The sequence below is a fragment of the Neodiprion pinetum genome, chromosome 2, assembly GCF_021155775.2.
Source record: "Neodiprion pinetum isolate iyNeoPine1 chromosome 2, iyNeoPine1.2, whole genome shotgun sequence".
Classification (NCBI taxonomy): domain Eukaryota; kingdom Metazoa; phylum Arthropoda; class Insecta; order Hymenoptera; family Diprionidae; genus Neodiprion; species Neodiprion pinetum.
In genome coordinates this window covers 3,548,549-3,567,158 of record NC_060233.1, presented here as the reverse complement: position 1 = coordinate 3,567,158, position 18,610 = coordinate 3,548,549, and the positions used below count along the sequence as shown (strand labels likewise).

Genomic DNA, 18,610 nt, shown 5'->3' with positions numbered 1-18,610 from the left:
TAAACATGAATACGAAATGAATAATCAAATATGTTTAGACTTGATACGTTTATTAACAATTACGGGATTCTCACAACAGACTAAATACGACTACTTTTAGATTCCCTAAGGTAAAATCCTGGCATTGTATCTAAGATAGATTTATCCTCAGGAAAAATGGGTTCTGCAGTATTTTTGTAATACTCCTCAGGCACTGTGAAGTTCTTTTTGTCAATTTGAAATAATCTACATCTTACTTTAACCTGTTCTTTTTTATTTATTGTAACGGTAATGTAAAAGTCTTTGCCCTCCATTGCTGGATTTGGTCCTGAAATTGGTTTATCGGGTAGTGTTATAGATTCATCTTGCAGGTGAAATCCTGATCTGCGAAGCCATGTTCTGATATGCCATTTTTCCAACACCCATGGATTGGTGTTTGACATTAAAACAGGCAGCGTCCTAGTCGACAAAACATTAATCGTGCGTTCTACATAAGGACTGCTATATCGGCTGACTTGATCATCTGCAGCCGCCTTAGTCTTATCAATATTTTCCGGAGTTGCATACGTCGCTAATCTTGGCAACAAAAGCTTAGTATAACCTTTGTTACGTGGAACCGTAACTAGGTCTCCTTTGTTGCCCAGGCCTTCGACGTACGATGTTAAAATCAATTGCAAATCTGGTTTCTTGCGCACATTGGTATCCTCGACAAGCTCGTACACAAAGTGTCTTCCTCTGAGGACTTTCGATGGACCATTTTTCTTCGCGAGGCCAGGAGGTGTTCGCCTCTTCAGTATAAATGTGTTCTGAAGAAATGACAATTTCACATACATGTTACATATGCGTAGTGTGAACAAATCGAACGTGCGAGGTTACGACGCGCATTGCTTACCCGTGTTTGTTGTGATAAAAAACCATTATATGCGGCCAAAAATGGGGAAGACAGGTACTGAAGATTCTTTGACAGGTTTACCGAATTATTCCACATTTTTTATATTAAATTCCCTCAACGAGAGAGGGCCCAATTTATTGAAAATCAACTTTAGGTGCCTAACTACCCGGTATAGTGAATAATATTATAGATATTATAGATGAAATTGAACAAAAACTGTTACCGACGGAACGGACAGTATCTGCAGAGCCTGCACCACTGATCACTAATACGGACTAGACAAGCTTCTGGGACTATTGCCTCTACATCATCGATTTAACTGTTTTGTTTTAATTTTACAGATAATCAGGGGTCTGTTAAAAGTTGGGCAAGCGCTATTAAACACCAACAAACGATCATAAAACGATTCCGCACAAGCAGAATTAAATTCGATCTCAAAATACAATTGTGAGGTGCTGACGTCGTTTGAACTTCTTAGCCGAATTTGTTTTATTAATAACGACTCAACTATTGACTATCAAACGTCGGGAACTTACTGTCAAACACTAGCAAACGATAAAAAAATAAATCGATTCATTTGGGTGTTAATGAGGAGCAAAATATGTGGAGATTTTATCCCGTCATAATCCTGTCGAATGAGTCGATAAGTGCAGGAAAATAAAATTATCCTCAGAGCCATTTGGCGAAGCATTTCGGATTCGCTGAAAAGGTTTATCTGGGGTCTGCCGTCTTTGCAAATATCTCTGCTCAACGCCCAAACAAATATCACTATATACAATTGTGTTTTATAAATAGAATAGTAGTGCCCAGTAGTGCCTAGACTGATTAATTGGGCAGTCAGTAAAAATTATACAAGCGGGGAATAACGTAAATCGTCTTGATTGTTTTTGTTTTTTTTTTCGTTATTGATCTTGATACGAATTTCCATAAATTATATAATAAAAAAAAAAAGATAAGGATTATGACTCAAGGCCACCCAAGGTGATTTGAATTGTGCCACGCGAACGGCAGTACGATCGCCACCGACAACCAGAAATGCATTACACATTTCCGGTTTATTACGGTCAATTCGTGGATCTACTTTTTGGGTGGAAAAAAAGTATATTTTCAAAAGTAATTGGTTAAAAACAAAAAAATCCAAAGAAAAAAAATCACACCAAACTGTGCGGGAAATTCGGAGAATTCCTGTACTTTGAAAAATTTCACATTACGGAAATGCGGTAGGCCTTCGAGGAGTAATACATCTAGCTGTTATAACCTTGTTACATTGGGGACATCTTACCATCTGTTTCCACCAAAAAAGTTGTCAACTCTGTGTCTATTTTGAGATACGAATTATTCGAAGAATCTGATACATAGGTCACTGAATTGTGAATTTCAGTACGACTTTGATACTTCTGTAAATCGTACAGCCTGCCAAACTGATCCAGCATTACTTCTTATTACCATACATTATACACGCTGCACTGTATCTCTAACAATTTCATTGCAAGGTTCTCTGGCGCAAATATTAAACGTCGTAACTTTAATTCAAAGAATTCATCTTGTTATATTTAACGTCTACGTCTTGTCATCGTCTCTTGTAAAGAACCGTTAAAAGTCATGTAAAATGACGACGGCTCATTCGATAGTTACAGATTCATAAAGCAACTGAACCCATATATAAATGAAAAGATTACAAAATTGTAACTGATCTGAGACAAGAAAGTATATTCCAATAGAGATAATTATAAAATTGTCTAACTGGAGCCAAAAATGTCAAAATCAGAAGATCACAACGACACAGACAACGCTTGCGTTGTATGTTTCAAGAATGTTGAGATTTACAGTATCGGAATGTGCGAACATCCAGTTTGTCACGACTGCAGTACTCGGATGAGAGTTTTATGTTGCCAGAACGAATGTCCTATATGCCGCCAAGACTTGCCAAAGGTTGTGTTTACCAGAGAAGTCAAGCCGTTTCGTCACTTGCGAAAAGGAAACCTTTTCGACAAAAGATACAACATTTATTTTGACGATGAAGGTATACAAGAGAGGTTCATCAAGCTGCTCGCGCATTCTTGTGACATTTGCAAAGAGAGACAAGTATTCAGCAACTTCAACAGCCTCAAGGATCACATGAGGAGACTTCATGAATTACACTATTGCGATCTGTGTGTTGATAATTTGAAGGTATCGTTCCCAATCAATCTTTCGCATTCAAACATTGTCTACAATAATTGCAGAAAATTACATTTAGTCGTATCCTTAAAAATTGACTGCAAATTACTCGAAACTAAATTATACACCTACAAATTTCTATTCACAGATTTTCTCCCATGAGAGACGGTGCTATACAAGGTCAGACCTTGCCCAACATCGAAGGAAAGGAGACGTGGATGATAGAAGTCACAAGGGGCATCCTCTGTGCGAGTTTTGCGATCAGCGCTACATGGACAACGACGAGTTGTTCCGTCACTTACGAAGAGATCACTTGTATTGTCATTTCTGTGACGCGGATGGATTGCACCAATATTACAGTACTTACGATTATCTCAGAGATCACTTCAGGCTCGAGCATTTTCTGTGTGAGGAAGGTCCTTGCGCGGAAGAAAAATTCACCTGCGTATTTAGATCCGACATTGATTTGAAAGCACATAAGGCTAGCATTCACGGTAAACAATTGGGAAAAGCAGCTGCTAAACAGGCTCGGACTTTGGAGCTGGAATTCACTTTAGCACCACGAGGTGATAGCAGAAACAATCGAAGGATGCCGGGGATTTCGTCACTGACTAGAAATACCAGGGAACACAACAGTAACAGAGATTACAATAATCGGGAATATAACAACAGAGATTTTCAGCAGGAAGCTGGGGCAGTTGGTGGAGTTGATTATTTTCTGACCACAAATGAGCCAACCTATTTAAGGCAACCTTCTGTTGACTTTCAAAGCACTCAAGAGTTTCCTACGTTGGGCAACGCAACTCCGGTGGTTCCAAACCTAGGTCAGACAAAGAGTAGAGGAAACCTGACGATACGAAGCACAATGAGACCCACGACTTTGGATGTGACAGACGAAAACTTTCCTGCACTAGGTCCAGAGTCTTCTAGTGCTAGTGGAACTATTTCGAAAACTGTTAATTTGAGTGTCTCTAGCTCAAACAAGCTTGGTCCAAGTACACCACAACGCCAACAGAGCGCTACTTCAAACGTATCCATTCATGTTAATCATAAACCGAATGGTACTGTAACTACGAGAGTCTCGGGACCTAATATTAGGATTCGGCCCGCTCAACTGTCTCGAGATTCCGACTTTCCAGCATTGGGAAATCCTGAACCTAGTACAAACCTAAACACGGCACAATGGACAAAAGTTACCTGTACAAAGACACCGCATAACGTTGTTCCCAAGTCTAAAAAAGTTGCACCACCACCGCTGGCACCTTCGCCACCTATAGCATCCGGCAAAGATTTTCCGAGTCTCTCCAAGTCATCGAAATCCAATAAGCAATCAACTATTTCTGTTGTACCGTCCACACCTTCGTGGGTTCAACCACAGACATCCGAAACGAACAGTGCGAAGGCTACGAGTGATTTTACTAAAGGAAAGACCAAAAAGAAAAAAGCTAAGCAGATCACAAATAGTAGTAATTCTAGCGGCAACGAATCCAGCAGTTCAAAATCGAATTCAAATGCCTCAAATTTAAACAAAGATAAAGAATCATTTAAGAATGCCGAGGATGTTGTCAAAAAAGAAAACAGCGCATCGAAGAATTCGACTGATGAACCTAAAAAAGTTGAAGATGTTAAAAGCGGGGGTGGAACTTCGAAAAGTAAAGCAGCATCGGCAATGGTGTCTGAGGAATTGAAGCAGAATGAAGAAGTGCCTCGGAAGGATAATGAGCAATCTAAAAAAGAGAAAAAGAAATCGAAAAATGTTTCGCAAATCAACGTTAGTTCCATGGACAACACATTCAACTCAGCAAGTTCGGTAAATGGGAATAGTAGTACAGTTAATGCTCAGCCAAATACAGTCCAGAGAAAACGTTCGGAGTTAAAAATTGATAGCCTAAAATCAACAAACAATAATACCAATTTTGAGGATTTTCCAGCCTTAGGATCTCTTCCAACCAGACCCCCAGGATTTACAGAACCTCCTCCAGGTTTTGGATCAGCTCCGCCACCTCCGCCAGGATTCTTTGTCACACTGAATAGTGTTCAACGTCCGCAAAGTAATGGCTTGACCTTCACAAATAGTTCGGGTCAAAGTTACTCCATTTTACCAAACAACGACAAGCAGCAAGATAAACACTACGAATATGTACCGCCTCCAGATTTTTCCAAGAGAAATAAAAATCTAGTTGCCAAGGTCAGCGAAGAACTTGGTGTTTCAGAAGCGATAGAAGAGTTTCGATATCTTAGCGGACTTTTCAGACAGGGTACTTGCAATGCTCAGGATTATTACAGTCGTTGTCGCGACTCGATGGGTATGTCAGCATTTGGAACAATATTTCCAGAACTTCTCGTTCTTTTGCCAGATATTAGCAAACAACAAGAATTATTCAAGATTCATAAAAAAGAATCTGGTTCAAAACTCAAAGGGTTAGATGCGTGTGCAACATGTGCCCAAGTTGTAAAAAGCGGCTCTGACTTGAGAGCTCACTTATCCAGCCACGCCCTGGAAAATCATTTCCCTGTTCTTGGAAAAGTAGCACCTATCCAACAAAGTAACAGTTGGGTGAGAAAATGAGTACATAATTCTCACATGTGCAAACATCGTAACAAACCTGTAGATTATTGTAAGATTGTTAAAAAAACGAATACCCATCCCTGCAGTTTATTTGATCTTAACGTGCACTCGAGTTTTGGGTATCGCTAATTGTAGTCTATCGAAATTTTAACATCATAGATAAGATGCACTACTAAAATTTTATAAAATATTTATACCATAAAGATGAAAATGGTTAATGAAATATCGACAAACTTCACATTTTCTCACTTATTCTGGAAATACAGGGAGCCTACATTTAATTGGAAGTTCATTGACCATTGCGCCGATTTTAGCAATAACTATAAGAATTTCTTTACTAAGATATTAAAGAAGAGCTCAATCGACAACTATAGATGAAAAAAAAAAGAAAAAAGGAAATAGAAATACAAATATATGTGGACACTGCCAGTGAACACAATATATTATATCAGTACATTGTTAGCTATGTTCATCATCTATGAAATTAAGCATTTTTTTTTTTTTTCATTCTAACTCGGTCAAGTTTTCGTTTTACTGCTGAATAATAACCAAAGTTCTGAGCAAAGAACGGAATACAATTTCTTTATATATTCATTTTTTTTTAACAAATGTTCATGTCATCACGTATGATTCGTAAGCTGTTGCTATGTATATATTAAATACTTATGAACGATGAGTTTTCCTATGTAATTATGTAATAATATATATAAATATATATATGTATGTATATATTTATATATATATATATAGATATATATATAGATATATAAGGTAATTATTAATAACATAGAAAAATAGGATAACACCAATATTAAGAATATTTGATACTTGATTGCCTAGTAGCCCTGTATCGAAATGTGTACCGTAAAAAGTTTTGTACAATAACGAAGTTATAAAATAAACGAGAATAAATCTTAAGACTTGAAATGATTTTCATAAAGTAAAGCGATATGATATTTCGTTATGAAAATTCATCATGAGAATTGGGATATTATTTTTTGATTTATTTATTATTCGCTTATCAACTAATTTCTTACAATACAAACCACTATTTTCAATGATGAATAGATCTTAGCAAGATATCTCACAATTTAAGTTCTTAGCTTATAACTATGAACATGACTAATCTTATAATTTTTTCGTTCTCTTCTTTTCTTCTTGTCAGCTTGACGTTACAAACAGTCTGTATTGTTGAAGGAGACACTGGTTGTGGCTTATTTAATTGCACAGCCATAGGGAAAATTAATCAAATTTATGCGTAAATATTACTTAAAACTATTTATTAGTAAAGCATGACTAAAACTTGAGTTGAGTTAAAATTTTTAATTTTCTAAGACTCTCGTTACTTCACATTTTCCATAAATATCAATTTCACAAAATAATACATTCTTTTTAGAAAAATGTGAAGATAGATAATACTAGAATTAGTGCAAAAGTTTTAAAAAATATTACAAGGGTGTTGAAGAATTGAAACGGAACTTTACCCCAAAATTTACATTTTTCAAAATTCATTTACATTAGCATTCTTCAAGGAATTGTACATTTGCTTTTTACATCTGGCGATTTGTTAGTACGACAATGAACACCCAAAATTTGGACGCATTCACATTCCAAGAATATTAATTTTAAACAAAAGAATTTAGTTCAGATTCTGCCACGTAGGAATGAAATAATGAATCAATGTGAAAAGAAGGTAGTACAAATGTAAATGAAGACGAAGCGGTACAATTGCCGGTAACTACGATATCTTCAATTACTTTTCCCTACGCCAGTGATCCAATATAAGATAAACATTACAATTAATTGTTGGTGACGAATCACAAGTTGAAGATTCTATCACTTTTTAGCCAACTCATTGCTGAGCCAATCGAGCCCTTCGTAGAGTCCGTGTCCTTGGGTGGCGCAGGTGCTTTGAATGTACCAATGACGCCCTCGCAGGGCGTTAAGACCTAATTTGTCGGTGAGTTCGGCTGCCGACATGGCGTTGGGCAAATCCTGTTTGTTGGCAAAAACCAAAAGAACGGCGTCCCTCAGTTCGTCCTCTTGTAACATATTGGCTAGCTCTCGTTCTGCTTCAGCGATACGATCTCTATCGCTGCTGTCTACGACGTAAATCAGTCCTTGCGTATTTTGAAAGTAGTGCCTCCAGAGGGGTCGGATTTTGTCCTGACCACCAACGTCCCACACCGTGAAGCAGATGTTTTTGTACTCTACCGTTTCAACATTGAAACCAATGGTGGGTATGGTCGTCACGATTTCACCCAGCTTAAGCTTGTAGAGGATGGTTGTTTTTCCGGCAGCGTCGAGACCGACCATCAATATACGCATCTGCTTTTTGCCAAATAGGCGTGTTAAGAGGCTACTTATGGTCAGGCCCATTTTCGTCGTTTGAAAAGAGGTGTCGACTCGACCCAAACCTCAAAATAAATATACGGTCCTTCGTTTCAACTGCGATCCGGCTTCCCTCGATTCTATTCTACGAATAAGTCAATGACCGATGAGTTAGCTTCTCGTATGCACGAAGGGTTACGCTGATCGTTTATATTACACACGAATGTCTCTGCGTCAGATTCCACTATAGAGAAAAATCCACTGATACCGTTCTCAGTCGGAGCAAAACGCGTAGTAAACGTCACCGAAGAGTAACAAAAGTCACCGGAAATAGCTGGCAGAAATCGCCATACGTAATACGAACAAATCACACCGTAATAACGAATAATGTGATTTGATCTGTCGGTAAAATCGAAAAACTAATTAACATTTATATTAAGCATTGATAAAATGTGCTCGGTAGCTGAATGGGTAATAATAAACATAAAAAGAAAACAACAACAAAACTCATTAGACGTATGAGATAGGTAAAGGAACTTCGCGAGTCATTTTCACACCGCCATGTTTTATTAGCGGAAAATTTGAAATTCAATAGTCAGCACAACTTCGTATGACGCAGTGTACGTATGTGTTTTTCATTCCTTTTTTTACTATAGACATATTATTTTCAGCTTCAAAGTCAAGTTTCATTCAACAAGTTCATCGGTATCTACGTGATTCGAAGTAAACATAACGTTCCAACGTTGAATTTATCTAGCAACAACAAGATATATATATTGTATACATATGTTACGTACATTATTATACTTACGATTGTTTCAGCGTTATTCAAATGATCCATGGACGTATTAAAAATTGAGAGATGAAGGAAAAAATACTTTGACCGTGATAAAGGTTCCCGTTCGAAGGCTAGTCATTGTAAATGACTAACCGTAAAATTTATTTGTACGTAAGTAACAAATATGATTAATCAATTGATACAACAATGTTGAGAAAAAAACAACAAACAAAAAGAAAAGAATGATACAAATTTGGTGTGACAAGAATAAATAAAACATAATAAAATAATAATAAAAGAAAAACACAAATAATAAAATTTGGCGGTCAAATTGGTAAGTATGTAAATAAAAGCGTATAATGTAACATTGTATAAATGTAAAAACCTGTTGCAGTGTACATATTTTGTATACTATAAAAGACAATAATTATATTCTATGAATGATTGTTATTAGACTGGCATCTTCAACGATTCTAACAATTCATAAATAAGATGATCTTCAAAATAGCGGGAACGATCCTTAGATAATTGGGATATTTGGGAAGTCTTGGATGATGGATATGCATCTGTAAAAAAAAATAAAAAAAATAAAAAATCCTGTTATACGATAAACGTGGTTATACACTAAACGATATGAGAGGGATGAAGAGAAAGAAAAAGAAACAAAGAAAAATATATATATATTTAAAGAAAAATCGGCCATCCATAAAATGAAACTTTATCAAATTAGGAAGAGGTAACAAAATCAGCAATAATTGTTCAAAAATTACACAACATTTGTGCAGAAATAGATATTTAGAAAACTTTTCTCTTCACATTTAGGACAACTTTTATTATTTACTGCTTTACTGGTCATAATATGTAATGTTATTACGTATAATATTATTAATATAGTAATAATCGTTATATATATAATATGTATGTACATATATTTATATAGATATATATGTATTTATAATAATAATAATAATAATAATAATAATATACCTTGGTAGATAATACACGTTTATTATATATAGTATGTTTTTTCTTAATATATGATATATATATATATTTGTGTGTATACATATATATATATATATATAAATATATATATATATATATCATCAGGATGGTATAAATAATATTGTATTTGATAAAAGCACTTTTTGTTGCTTATATATTATCGATCCATGTTACTTACTAATTTTCATTACAGACTATCAATTGTTATCGTTATTGTTACATACATAATATATACTTCTATACTGCTCCTTAATTTGCTGCGTGACTATCTTTAAACACACGTACGTATAGTTGATTATTTTGCAGTTAAGCTTCAATCGTTTATTCACCTTGTCCGACAGACGCGTGTTTCCGTCCTTAGTTGCTTACATTCTCATTTCTACATTACATTATACATATATTTTTATTTTTTTTTTTTGTTTTTTTTTCCGTTTTTTATCTCCGCATAATTATTACGTTGCGCTTTAACCGGCTGCCATGTATGGTCCTTCTCAATTACTCAAAGAAACAAACATTTTGATATTCCAAATTCATTGTACGTATCACTCAAAAACCCCACATTATAGTTTGCCTCAAAACCACAAGCGAGAGAATCTGGCCTAGATTTGACAATCTTATTATTATTATCAATTGCACGAAAAAATCAATTGCTGATACTTAAAATTTTTATATTCATTTTTCCCTGCCAGCTGTGTGTGAATGACATTTTTAATGCAATACTTACCGCATTATTGCATGCGGCATAAAATTATTCAACTTTTTACAAATTAGCAGAGATGATGACGTGTGATGTCTGTGTATGCGTGTACTGTGTTTTTGAGAAGGGGGGGGGGGGCTTGTTTTTAATTTTATTTTTATTTTTAAATAGTTTTTTTTTTTTTTGTTTCTATCATCGATGCAGAGTATAATAATATGTTGTAAGTACCGAATCCTTAAATTACACTGTGCTCGTACATTGTTTACGACACAAGAACATCAAGCTGGCGTAAAACACACATATATACACATATAAATATATATATATATATATATATATATATATATATATATACACACACCTAGGTACTAAGCGCTAAGTCTTACAAGATCATTTACGCAATGATTTATTATTATCATTACCATTATTTTTTAATCGTTTTTTTTTTTTTCATTTGTTTATTTATTATTATTATTTTTTTTTTCCACCTTTTCAACCGCTACTCAGTAAAATGTTAATTAAAAATTCATTATTCATTACGCACAGAGTACACAATTATTATCTAACGTAGAGTGATTTCTGTTTTTATTTATTTTTTTTTTTTCAATATTTTTTTTTTTCTCTTTCGTGTGCCATTAATTATGATTGTGTGTAGATCACAGTATACATTAACTGTGTTAATATACAGATATAAAATTACTTTATACCTTAATATTCTTATATTGAATCGAGTTTAATAGCTAGTTTCGAAGACATGAATTAAGCCATGTACTTTGGCTTGCATTTATACTTATTTGTTAATTCGTCTTTATCCTCGATAGGGAATTTGCATGATTTTTGTTTGTTTGTTTATTTTATTTATTTCTTCTCTCTCTCTCTCTCTCGCTCTCTCTCTCCTTACACTAACACCTTATTATCAATCATACGTTTTATTATATACTATAATTATTCTCTCGTCCCGGCTGTCAAATTGCCAAGTTTAAAATAATAACGTCTATTCAACACATAATTTAACTAATTATCATACAAGAGTACGTTAGCGCAATCCGCGCCACTTGAATATATAATAAGAATTTTCAAACTCATTCTCGGCTAGATAATTTGTTTTATTTATATTTTGTAAAAAAAAAAAAAAAACATATTTAGACAATAATCAGCAAAGTTAAAAAAAAAAAAAAAGGTGTAGGTATCTATTTTGAACAACAATTCGTTACCATATACGAAAGTTCGTTCGGTGTACAAAAAAGTCTTCCTTAAAATAATCTTCACAACTCACTCACAATAATGATAACTTACATTTCAGATTTCTCTAATCAATATTACAGATTAAGAATACATCTCGGAGAGTTTAGTGTTTCCAAGAGCCTTTAAAACTTTAATACAAATCGGTAAAGAAAATTAAAGAATCATTCAGCTAACGTGATAATAATTCAAAATATTCTGGTGATGGTTTTTCATTTATCGCATTTATAGGGCAATGGCACATCGGAGTGACTGGTATAAGGCCTTTGAATAAAAATAATAATAAATAATAAATAATAAATAATAGCAACAACAACAACAACAACAACAACAAAAACAAAAACAAAAACAGCATAGACAATCGATGTTTCGGAGAGCCAGAATTATACTCGTGCCAATATAATTATTTATAATTACTCTTCGTCGTTACTGTATTTCAGAACAAGTTTTTAGTTCTTTTTTGTTGTTTCTTTTATTGGATCTGCTTAGGACTAAATATTATATCATTATTTATTTATTTAATATTATTTTATTTTATTTCTTTCATCGTCATCATCATTATTACGTATGTATATATATTTATATATATGTATATATATATATACCTTAGTATATAGAGTTTTAAAGAATGTATACTGAAATATTTTTTACTATTTAAAAGACGTTGCACGCTTATTAAGTATTAAATATTTACCTTCGAAAAAAAACCTACGGAGGATCACATTTATTATGGAATCGATTTCACGTTCTTTTTTGTTTTTTTGTTTTTTTTTTCATTCTTTCTTTCTTTCTTTTTTTTTTTTTTTTTTGCAGTTTTTCTTCTTTTCTACTTACAGTCCCATAGCATAGTTATTCAATTAATTTGCATCAGTAACTTAATGATATAAACTTGTCCATTCGACCTTAGAATAATATTCACAAATATATGTTTGATTTTTTTTTTTTTTTTTTTCTTTTCAAATTTTTAATTACATGTTACCAGACTTTCTTCATTCAAGGTAACGATAATATTGCTCACTGAGTTAGTCGGAGTATGTGTATAATATAAGGTGATGAATATATTCGTTATTTTAAAGAAAAAAAAAAAAAAACTGGCCGTTTACCAAAAAACTTATCTATTAGAATACCATACATGTGTGTATATATATATATATATATATATATATACTTTTTGAAAATCGGATAAGATCAGAACTTTTGGAGGACAGATTATTGTTAAGTTTATTTTGAGTATTAAAATTAGTTGAAACCACTGAGATGTAACCTGCGGGCGTTTTTGGATATAAATGAAATTCATACGATTCCAAATATTCGTCGCCGTTCCATTATTATCGATTCGTGTAAAATAAAATGTCTCTCAGCGATATTGATGAAATCGTTGCGAGTATGTAAAATTGATATTCAGAGATAAGAAAAATACTTTAAGCGAGGAATAAAATAGCTGCTTCGTTCAAACACATTTTCTGCTTAGCAGTCTCGAGAAATCAGGCATCTGTAATTTTTCTTTTTTTTATTATCATTTCCTTCTGTACTTTTTTTATTTATTTATTTTTATTTTTTTTTGAAATCCAATATCAACACAACGTTACTGGAACTTGGCTCAGACCTTTTTTGGTTTAGGCACTATGATTAGTCTAAACGATGGATTTGTTTTTTTGGTTTTTCTTTTTTTTTTGTTTTTTTTTATTTTTTTATTTTTTGTTTTTTTTTTTTTTCTTTCCTCGTTAATTCACGAATTACAATCCGCTTTTGTCAATTAAAAAACATTACGCTATGGACAAATTGTTGTACGAGTTTAAGCCTCCTCGGTTGTTCCAACTCAAGACAAGACATTTGTATTCAATTACGGGCAAACGGTCGAAGGATTATTATTATTATTATAGTTCGTCATCAGTGTCGTGTTATGCTCTTGAGAAATATTTAATTAAGCAGAGTCACGTTGAAAAAAAATATTATAATCCATATTTAATAAAATTGCAATAGTAATAATAATAATAATAATAATAATAACAACAATAATAAACCTTAATTCGTCGTTTCGAGTCCAATGAACAAATATTCTTGCACAAAATTGACGAATGAAGATTTCATCTTTGACCGATCGATATACGCAATATTTTCATCGCGTTGCCGATATTGTTACTAATTTGAATGAATTTGTCTCTAATTAAAGCTCGAATTAATTGAAACACACGGTTCTGACAAATATATTGAAATAAAAGACGTTCGTTCCACAGTTACACAATACTTAATAACGCGGATATGAATACAAATCGTCATCGGATTTCGCGCAATCATTGACGATAACCGATTCCTTTTTTTTTTTTTTTTTACCTTATCTTTCGTCGTTTACAATTACGTATATACCTATATATATATATATATATATATATATATATATATATATATATATATATATATATATATATTGTTGTATTACATTACATTATGTTATATTGTATTAACTTTATACTCGAGAGTTATATTATTATCATTATATCAATATAAGTGGTATTTACCAACACTTACCGCCAAAAATATATTACCTATGTGTGTGTTTAATTAATTACGTCTCTTAGAAATACATTATATTGTTTTAATGTCTTCTTACATACTATGAAGGATAATGCCTGGTCATCGGTGATTAAATTGTGTGTGTGTGTGTGGGGGGGGGGAGTAAGTTCGTTTAAAAAGAGTGCTGGAAAGCACATAAATCAGAATAGATAACGACGAAGACGACGACGACAGGTGGTTTATAGATAAAGAGAGGACTTATTGTTTTATCCATATATTCAATGATCAGCAGATTATAAACGCATTTTATTATTTAATTTATTCATACCGTCGATAGATATATTTATAAAATATTCATTACACGTGGCTATAATTTGTCACGATGCCAATTTACCAATCGAAGCTTCAGACTATGAATTGCCAAAAGCATTTTATTCATTATTATTCAATGTTTCTACATTAATATCACAAATATATTCATATTTTAAAGCTTCTAAATTTTATTCTTCCGATTACTCTTCTGCTCAAGTAATCGCATTTTCATGGACCTTACCGAATTGTTTCTCTCACTCTCTCTCTCACACTCTCTCTCTCTTTCTCTCTCTCTCTCTCTATTTTACATTGTTAGGCCCGGTGTGTTTTCATCTTTAACTTAATTATTTATTTCAGGTTTTTTCTTTCTTATTTTTTTTTTTTTTTGTTTTTTTTTTCTTTCCCATCCTTTTCATTTTGATTCTAGATATCCAGCACTCTTCTTCCCGTCGTGAGATCTTTAGTATATTAATACGCGATGCATTAACGCCGCGGGTGTTTTTTTTTTTCCATTTATTTATTTTTATCTTAAACTCGGAACAAGTCGTCGGACAGAACCGCGATTGTTGTACAAATAACGATAGAATACACGTGTGTATAATTAAGTTTTTTTTTTTTTTCGTTCTTCCAAACATTAATATGTCTTATTCATTTATTGAATATTACTTCAATTCGTTTTTTTTTTTTTTTTTTTTTTTTTTTTTTTATCAAACCACGATTACAGATAATGCCACTCTGCATGCGAAATTGTATTCTCGCAAGTTTATCATTATTCGTCATTTAGAGCAGGACTTCTCATCAATTGCCACTTTGGCGTACACGTATATTTCCCTAAATATATATATATATATATATACACACGTCATTGTGTATATGTATTATTATTATAGGTATATTACGCACGACAAGAATATCTAAGGGAATGATATACTGTACAGGATATTTTTTTATACTCGGCAACGTTATTAAATACACGTCCTTAATCCGATTAACCAATCGACTTAGCGAATATATATATATATATATATGTGTGTTTACTTTATTTTATTTTACGTCATTTATTTATTTTCTTTTGCGTTTTTGAAATTTCTCTTCATTCATCTCCTTCGTCATTTCGCGCAAGAAATGAACAACGTATTTTCTTTTAGCAATTTTCATCACAGGGGGGAGAAGAATGTTCTTGCTTCGTTGGGGGAAAGAAGAAAAAAAAAAAAAACAACACAAATAAATATTTGAAACGCAATTTTTGCGTACGCGGGTGACATTTTCTTACCGTCAAAAATCGTACGACGAACAAAAGTGTTGGGTACAATATCGTTGATAGATTTGCGAGAGACGTTGTTCGTATAGTCTTAAAATATCATTCATTAATTATTGTACTTGACTCTACCGGACTGTAGTCAAGTGTTTATTATTTATACATATATTTGCTTGTTTGTTCGTTTTTTTCTTTTTTTTTTTCAACGAAAAACACGCATCTCAGAATCACGTCCGCGGAAGATAATTTCAAGTATATCTATTATTTTCTATGAAAACTTTTACGAGAGACGCGTTCCTTCGCCGATCAGAGAAACCTGTCAACAAATACATACCCGTGGGTAAAATTGCAGGATCGCGCTTGATACATTATTTTTTCGTTCAATCTTGTTAAGTAAAAATCCTCATCAAATATCATGTATGTTCGAAGTATTGCCTCTAAGCAATAATTGTATCGTGTAATTATGTACGATACGTAAGTTAGTTGTGATAATGAAAGAGGAGTTACACTGTTGGTAAAATAATTTTCTCTCGATTGCTTTTTTTTCTTTTCTTTTTTTTTCTTTTTGTTTTTCGAGTTCGATCAAAAATCAAGTTTGAAACGAGAAAAAAAAAAAAAATATATATATATATATATATAAAAAAAAAACCCGCAGCGTTCCGTATCCTATTCTTTTCCCTTCTTTCTCTCTCTCTTTCTCTATTCACATTTCGACGCGTCTTCCTTGTCGAAGAATCGCTTGGGTTGACATTCACGTATCTCACGAAGCTTTTAGCTTCATCGGGATTGTAGCGTATATTTTTTTGAGCAGAAGTGGGGGGTAGATTACACCCTTGGTGTTACAATTTTTACCAATATTTTTTTAAATTGTTTTATTTTAATATAATAATAATAATAATAATAATAATGATAATAATAATGAAATAGGTATCATTATTCTACTTAGGTACAGCTGCTTGATACTTTCTCTCTCTCTCTCTCTCTCTCTCTCTCTCTCTCTCGAAAAAAAAAACAAAAAAAAAAAAAAAAAAAAACACAAAACGAAAACTCATTTCAATGTTATTTTAAAACGAGATACTTTTAGTAAAACTGCTTATCGTTACAGAGATACGCGCGTGTATCATCTGTATATATATATATATATATATATATGTATGTATGTACGTACATATATGTATACGTATGATCATAGTTGAACGATTATTTTCAAATTAGGATTTTATACGTCAACGCAAGTGTACGCAGATAGTTAATCGTTTCACGTTTTTGTAATTGTGTACAACGTACGTGATATAAAAATATACCAAAGCCCGGCACGGGAGGATAAAAAAAAAAAGAAAAAACCGAGAGATGTATAGGAAAATAAGCTTATAAAACTGCATAATAATTTGTAGTCGCTTGTGCATGCGCGCGTGCGTGCGTGCGTGCATGTATAGTACGTATGTACATATACGCATGCATGCGTGTTCGTCGCAAAGAACAAAATTGTGAAACAACTAGATACGAAAAAAAATATCTCATTTCAAAATATGTCGTGACACACGCACACTGGCTCTATGCGGTACAACCACATTATTTGTTTTTTGTTGTCGTTTTTGTTTTTGTTTTTTTTTTTTTTTACTTTTCTTACAAGACACAATAACCGCAATTCAATCAATTAAAACAAGTATACAATAATAATGACAATAATAATAATAATAATAATATACCAATATATATGCGTGTGTGTGTGTAAATATATATATATATATATATATTTAGTATCAAGATAAGAGAATGCACTTTTTAGTTGTGTATTTTTTTTTTTTTTTTAAATATAATGTTAGTAATGTTTTTTTTTTGTTTTTTTTCCTTTGTTCTTTTCATCCTCGCGTTCACTTAAAAATATTTAGGTATGGTATTTTTTTATTCTTCTTCACGTATCGACCGTCTCCGTTATGTAATACGTTATTTTTAATTACAATTCTTACCAATGTATTCATTCATTTACTTTGTTTCAATCATAAATCGTAAATATCTGCGATAGTATGTATCTCGAGTATAATTTAGAGTGAAATGAAAATTTAACCAGTTAACGCACACACGTATGTACGTACATACGTATTATATGCATAAGGTATTAATTAATAAGTATTTTGTTGCTCTCGGAATAGAATAATAATTAATGTTCTCGAAACTAGTTAAGGAAAAATTCAAAATCACCCGCCCTTCCGTATCTCCATTATACCGACAACACCGATATCGCGCGATTAAAGTCTTAAATCTTAATTAAACCTTGATTAGATCTTAATATATTAAAGTTCGTCCTAAAGTATCTAGAATAAAAAATAATGTGTGATCACTTATGAAACTAAGAGCGTGTGTGTGTGTGTGTGTGTTTGTTTATGTGTTTATTTTTGTTAACTTAAAATACTCAACAATATTAATAATATCCTGTATCATAGAGTTCTTACATCGATAACCTTTATTAATCGTAATAATGTTACTTAACATTAGAAACTTACACGGTTAAATATGTTAATATTTAATAAGGTAAAATCAGTTGACGCTAAGGGTTGCTGCGTATATATTTGGTACATGGAACTTGCCGTTGTTGTTTTCTTTTTTTTTTTTTTTTTGTTTTTTCTCTTTCTTCTCTGCGGATGTATTTTTTATTTTTTTTTTGTCTTTTCGTACCCCCCCCGCCCCCCCCCCAACCGGTTTTCGGTTTAATCCCTCAAATTCATTTCATCTCACGTCCAGTCGTCATTTTCACATCAAGTATTTTAATCATAAAAAAAAATAAAAAGAAAGAAAAATAAAGAAAGAAAAAAAAAAAAAAACCAAAAACCTCAAACCGACAATTCGATATACAATTTATATTATTATCGTCA

General features: G+C 32.6%; 4 protein-coding genes and 1 long non-coding RNA gene across 15 annotated transcripts in view; 2 read left to right on the top strand and 3 right to left on the bottom strand.

Annotated features, from left to right (window-relative positions):
* Window positions 1-33: 33 nt before the first annotated feature.
* Window positions 34-1,130, bottom strand: mRpL9 (mitochondrial ribosomal protein L9). The gene is made up of 2 exons (XM_046613175.2): window positions 872-1,130; window positions 34-785 (listed from the first exon to the last, which is right to left on the bottom strand). The coding sequence occupies exons 1-2, from the start codon at window positions 965-967 to the stop codon at window positions 81-83; spliced, it is 801 nt and encodes a 266-aa protein (XP_046469131.1). The 5' UTR covers window positions 968-1,130; the 3' UTR covers window positions 34-80.
* A 510-nt stretch (window positions 1,131-1,640) lies between these two features.
* On the top strand, window positions 1,641-8,173 carry LOC124212752 (E3 ubiquitin-protein ligase ZNF598). Its single transcript, XM_046613139.2, has 2 exons — window positions 1,641-3,043; window positions 3,180-8,173. Exons 1-2 carry the CDS (start codon window positions 2,627-2,629, stop codon window positions 5,598-5,600), a joined length of 2,838 nt encoding a protein of 945 aa, XP_046469095.1. The 5' UTR covers window positions 1,641-2,626; the 3' UTR covers window positions 5,601-8,173.
* Arf102F (ADP ribosylation factor 4) lies at window positions 6,584-8,391 on the bottom strand. The gene has a single exon (XM_046613179.2). It carries the CDS (start codon window positions 7,977-7,979, stop codon window positions 7,437-7,439), a length of 543 nt encoding a protein of 180 aa, XP_046469135.1. The 5' UTR covers window positions 7,980-8,391; the 3' UTR covers window positions 6,584-7,436.
* Window positions 8,392-8,551: 160 nt separating this feature from the next.
* Window positions 8,552-9,561, top strand: LOC124212769 (uncharacterized). Its single transcript, XR_006881745.2, has 3 exons — window positions 8,552-8,654; window positions 8,754-8,880; window positions 9,164-9,561. It is a non-coding gene; the product is annotated as an uncharacterized lncRNA (long non-coding RNA).
* gw (trinucleotide repeat containing adaptor protein gawky) overlaps window positions 8,762-18,610 on the bottom strand; it is a 47,575-nt gene continuing 37,726 nt past the window's right edge. For 8 of the 11 annotated variants that reach the window (XM_046613133.2, XM_069133661.1, XM_046613137.2 and 5 more), the window contains one exon: window positions 8,765-9,275. In XM_046613133.2, coding sequence (XP_046469089.1) covers window positions 9,160-9,275 — 116 coding nt within the window. In that variant the 3' untranslated portion in view covers window positions 8,765-9,159. Of the gene's footprint in view, window positions 9,276-18,610 lie in introns of all 11 variants that reach the window. The other 3 variants (XM_069133660.1, XM_069133662.1, XM_069133659.1) reach the window with 3 other exon arrangements.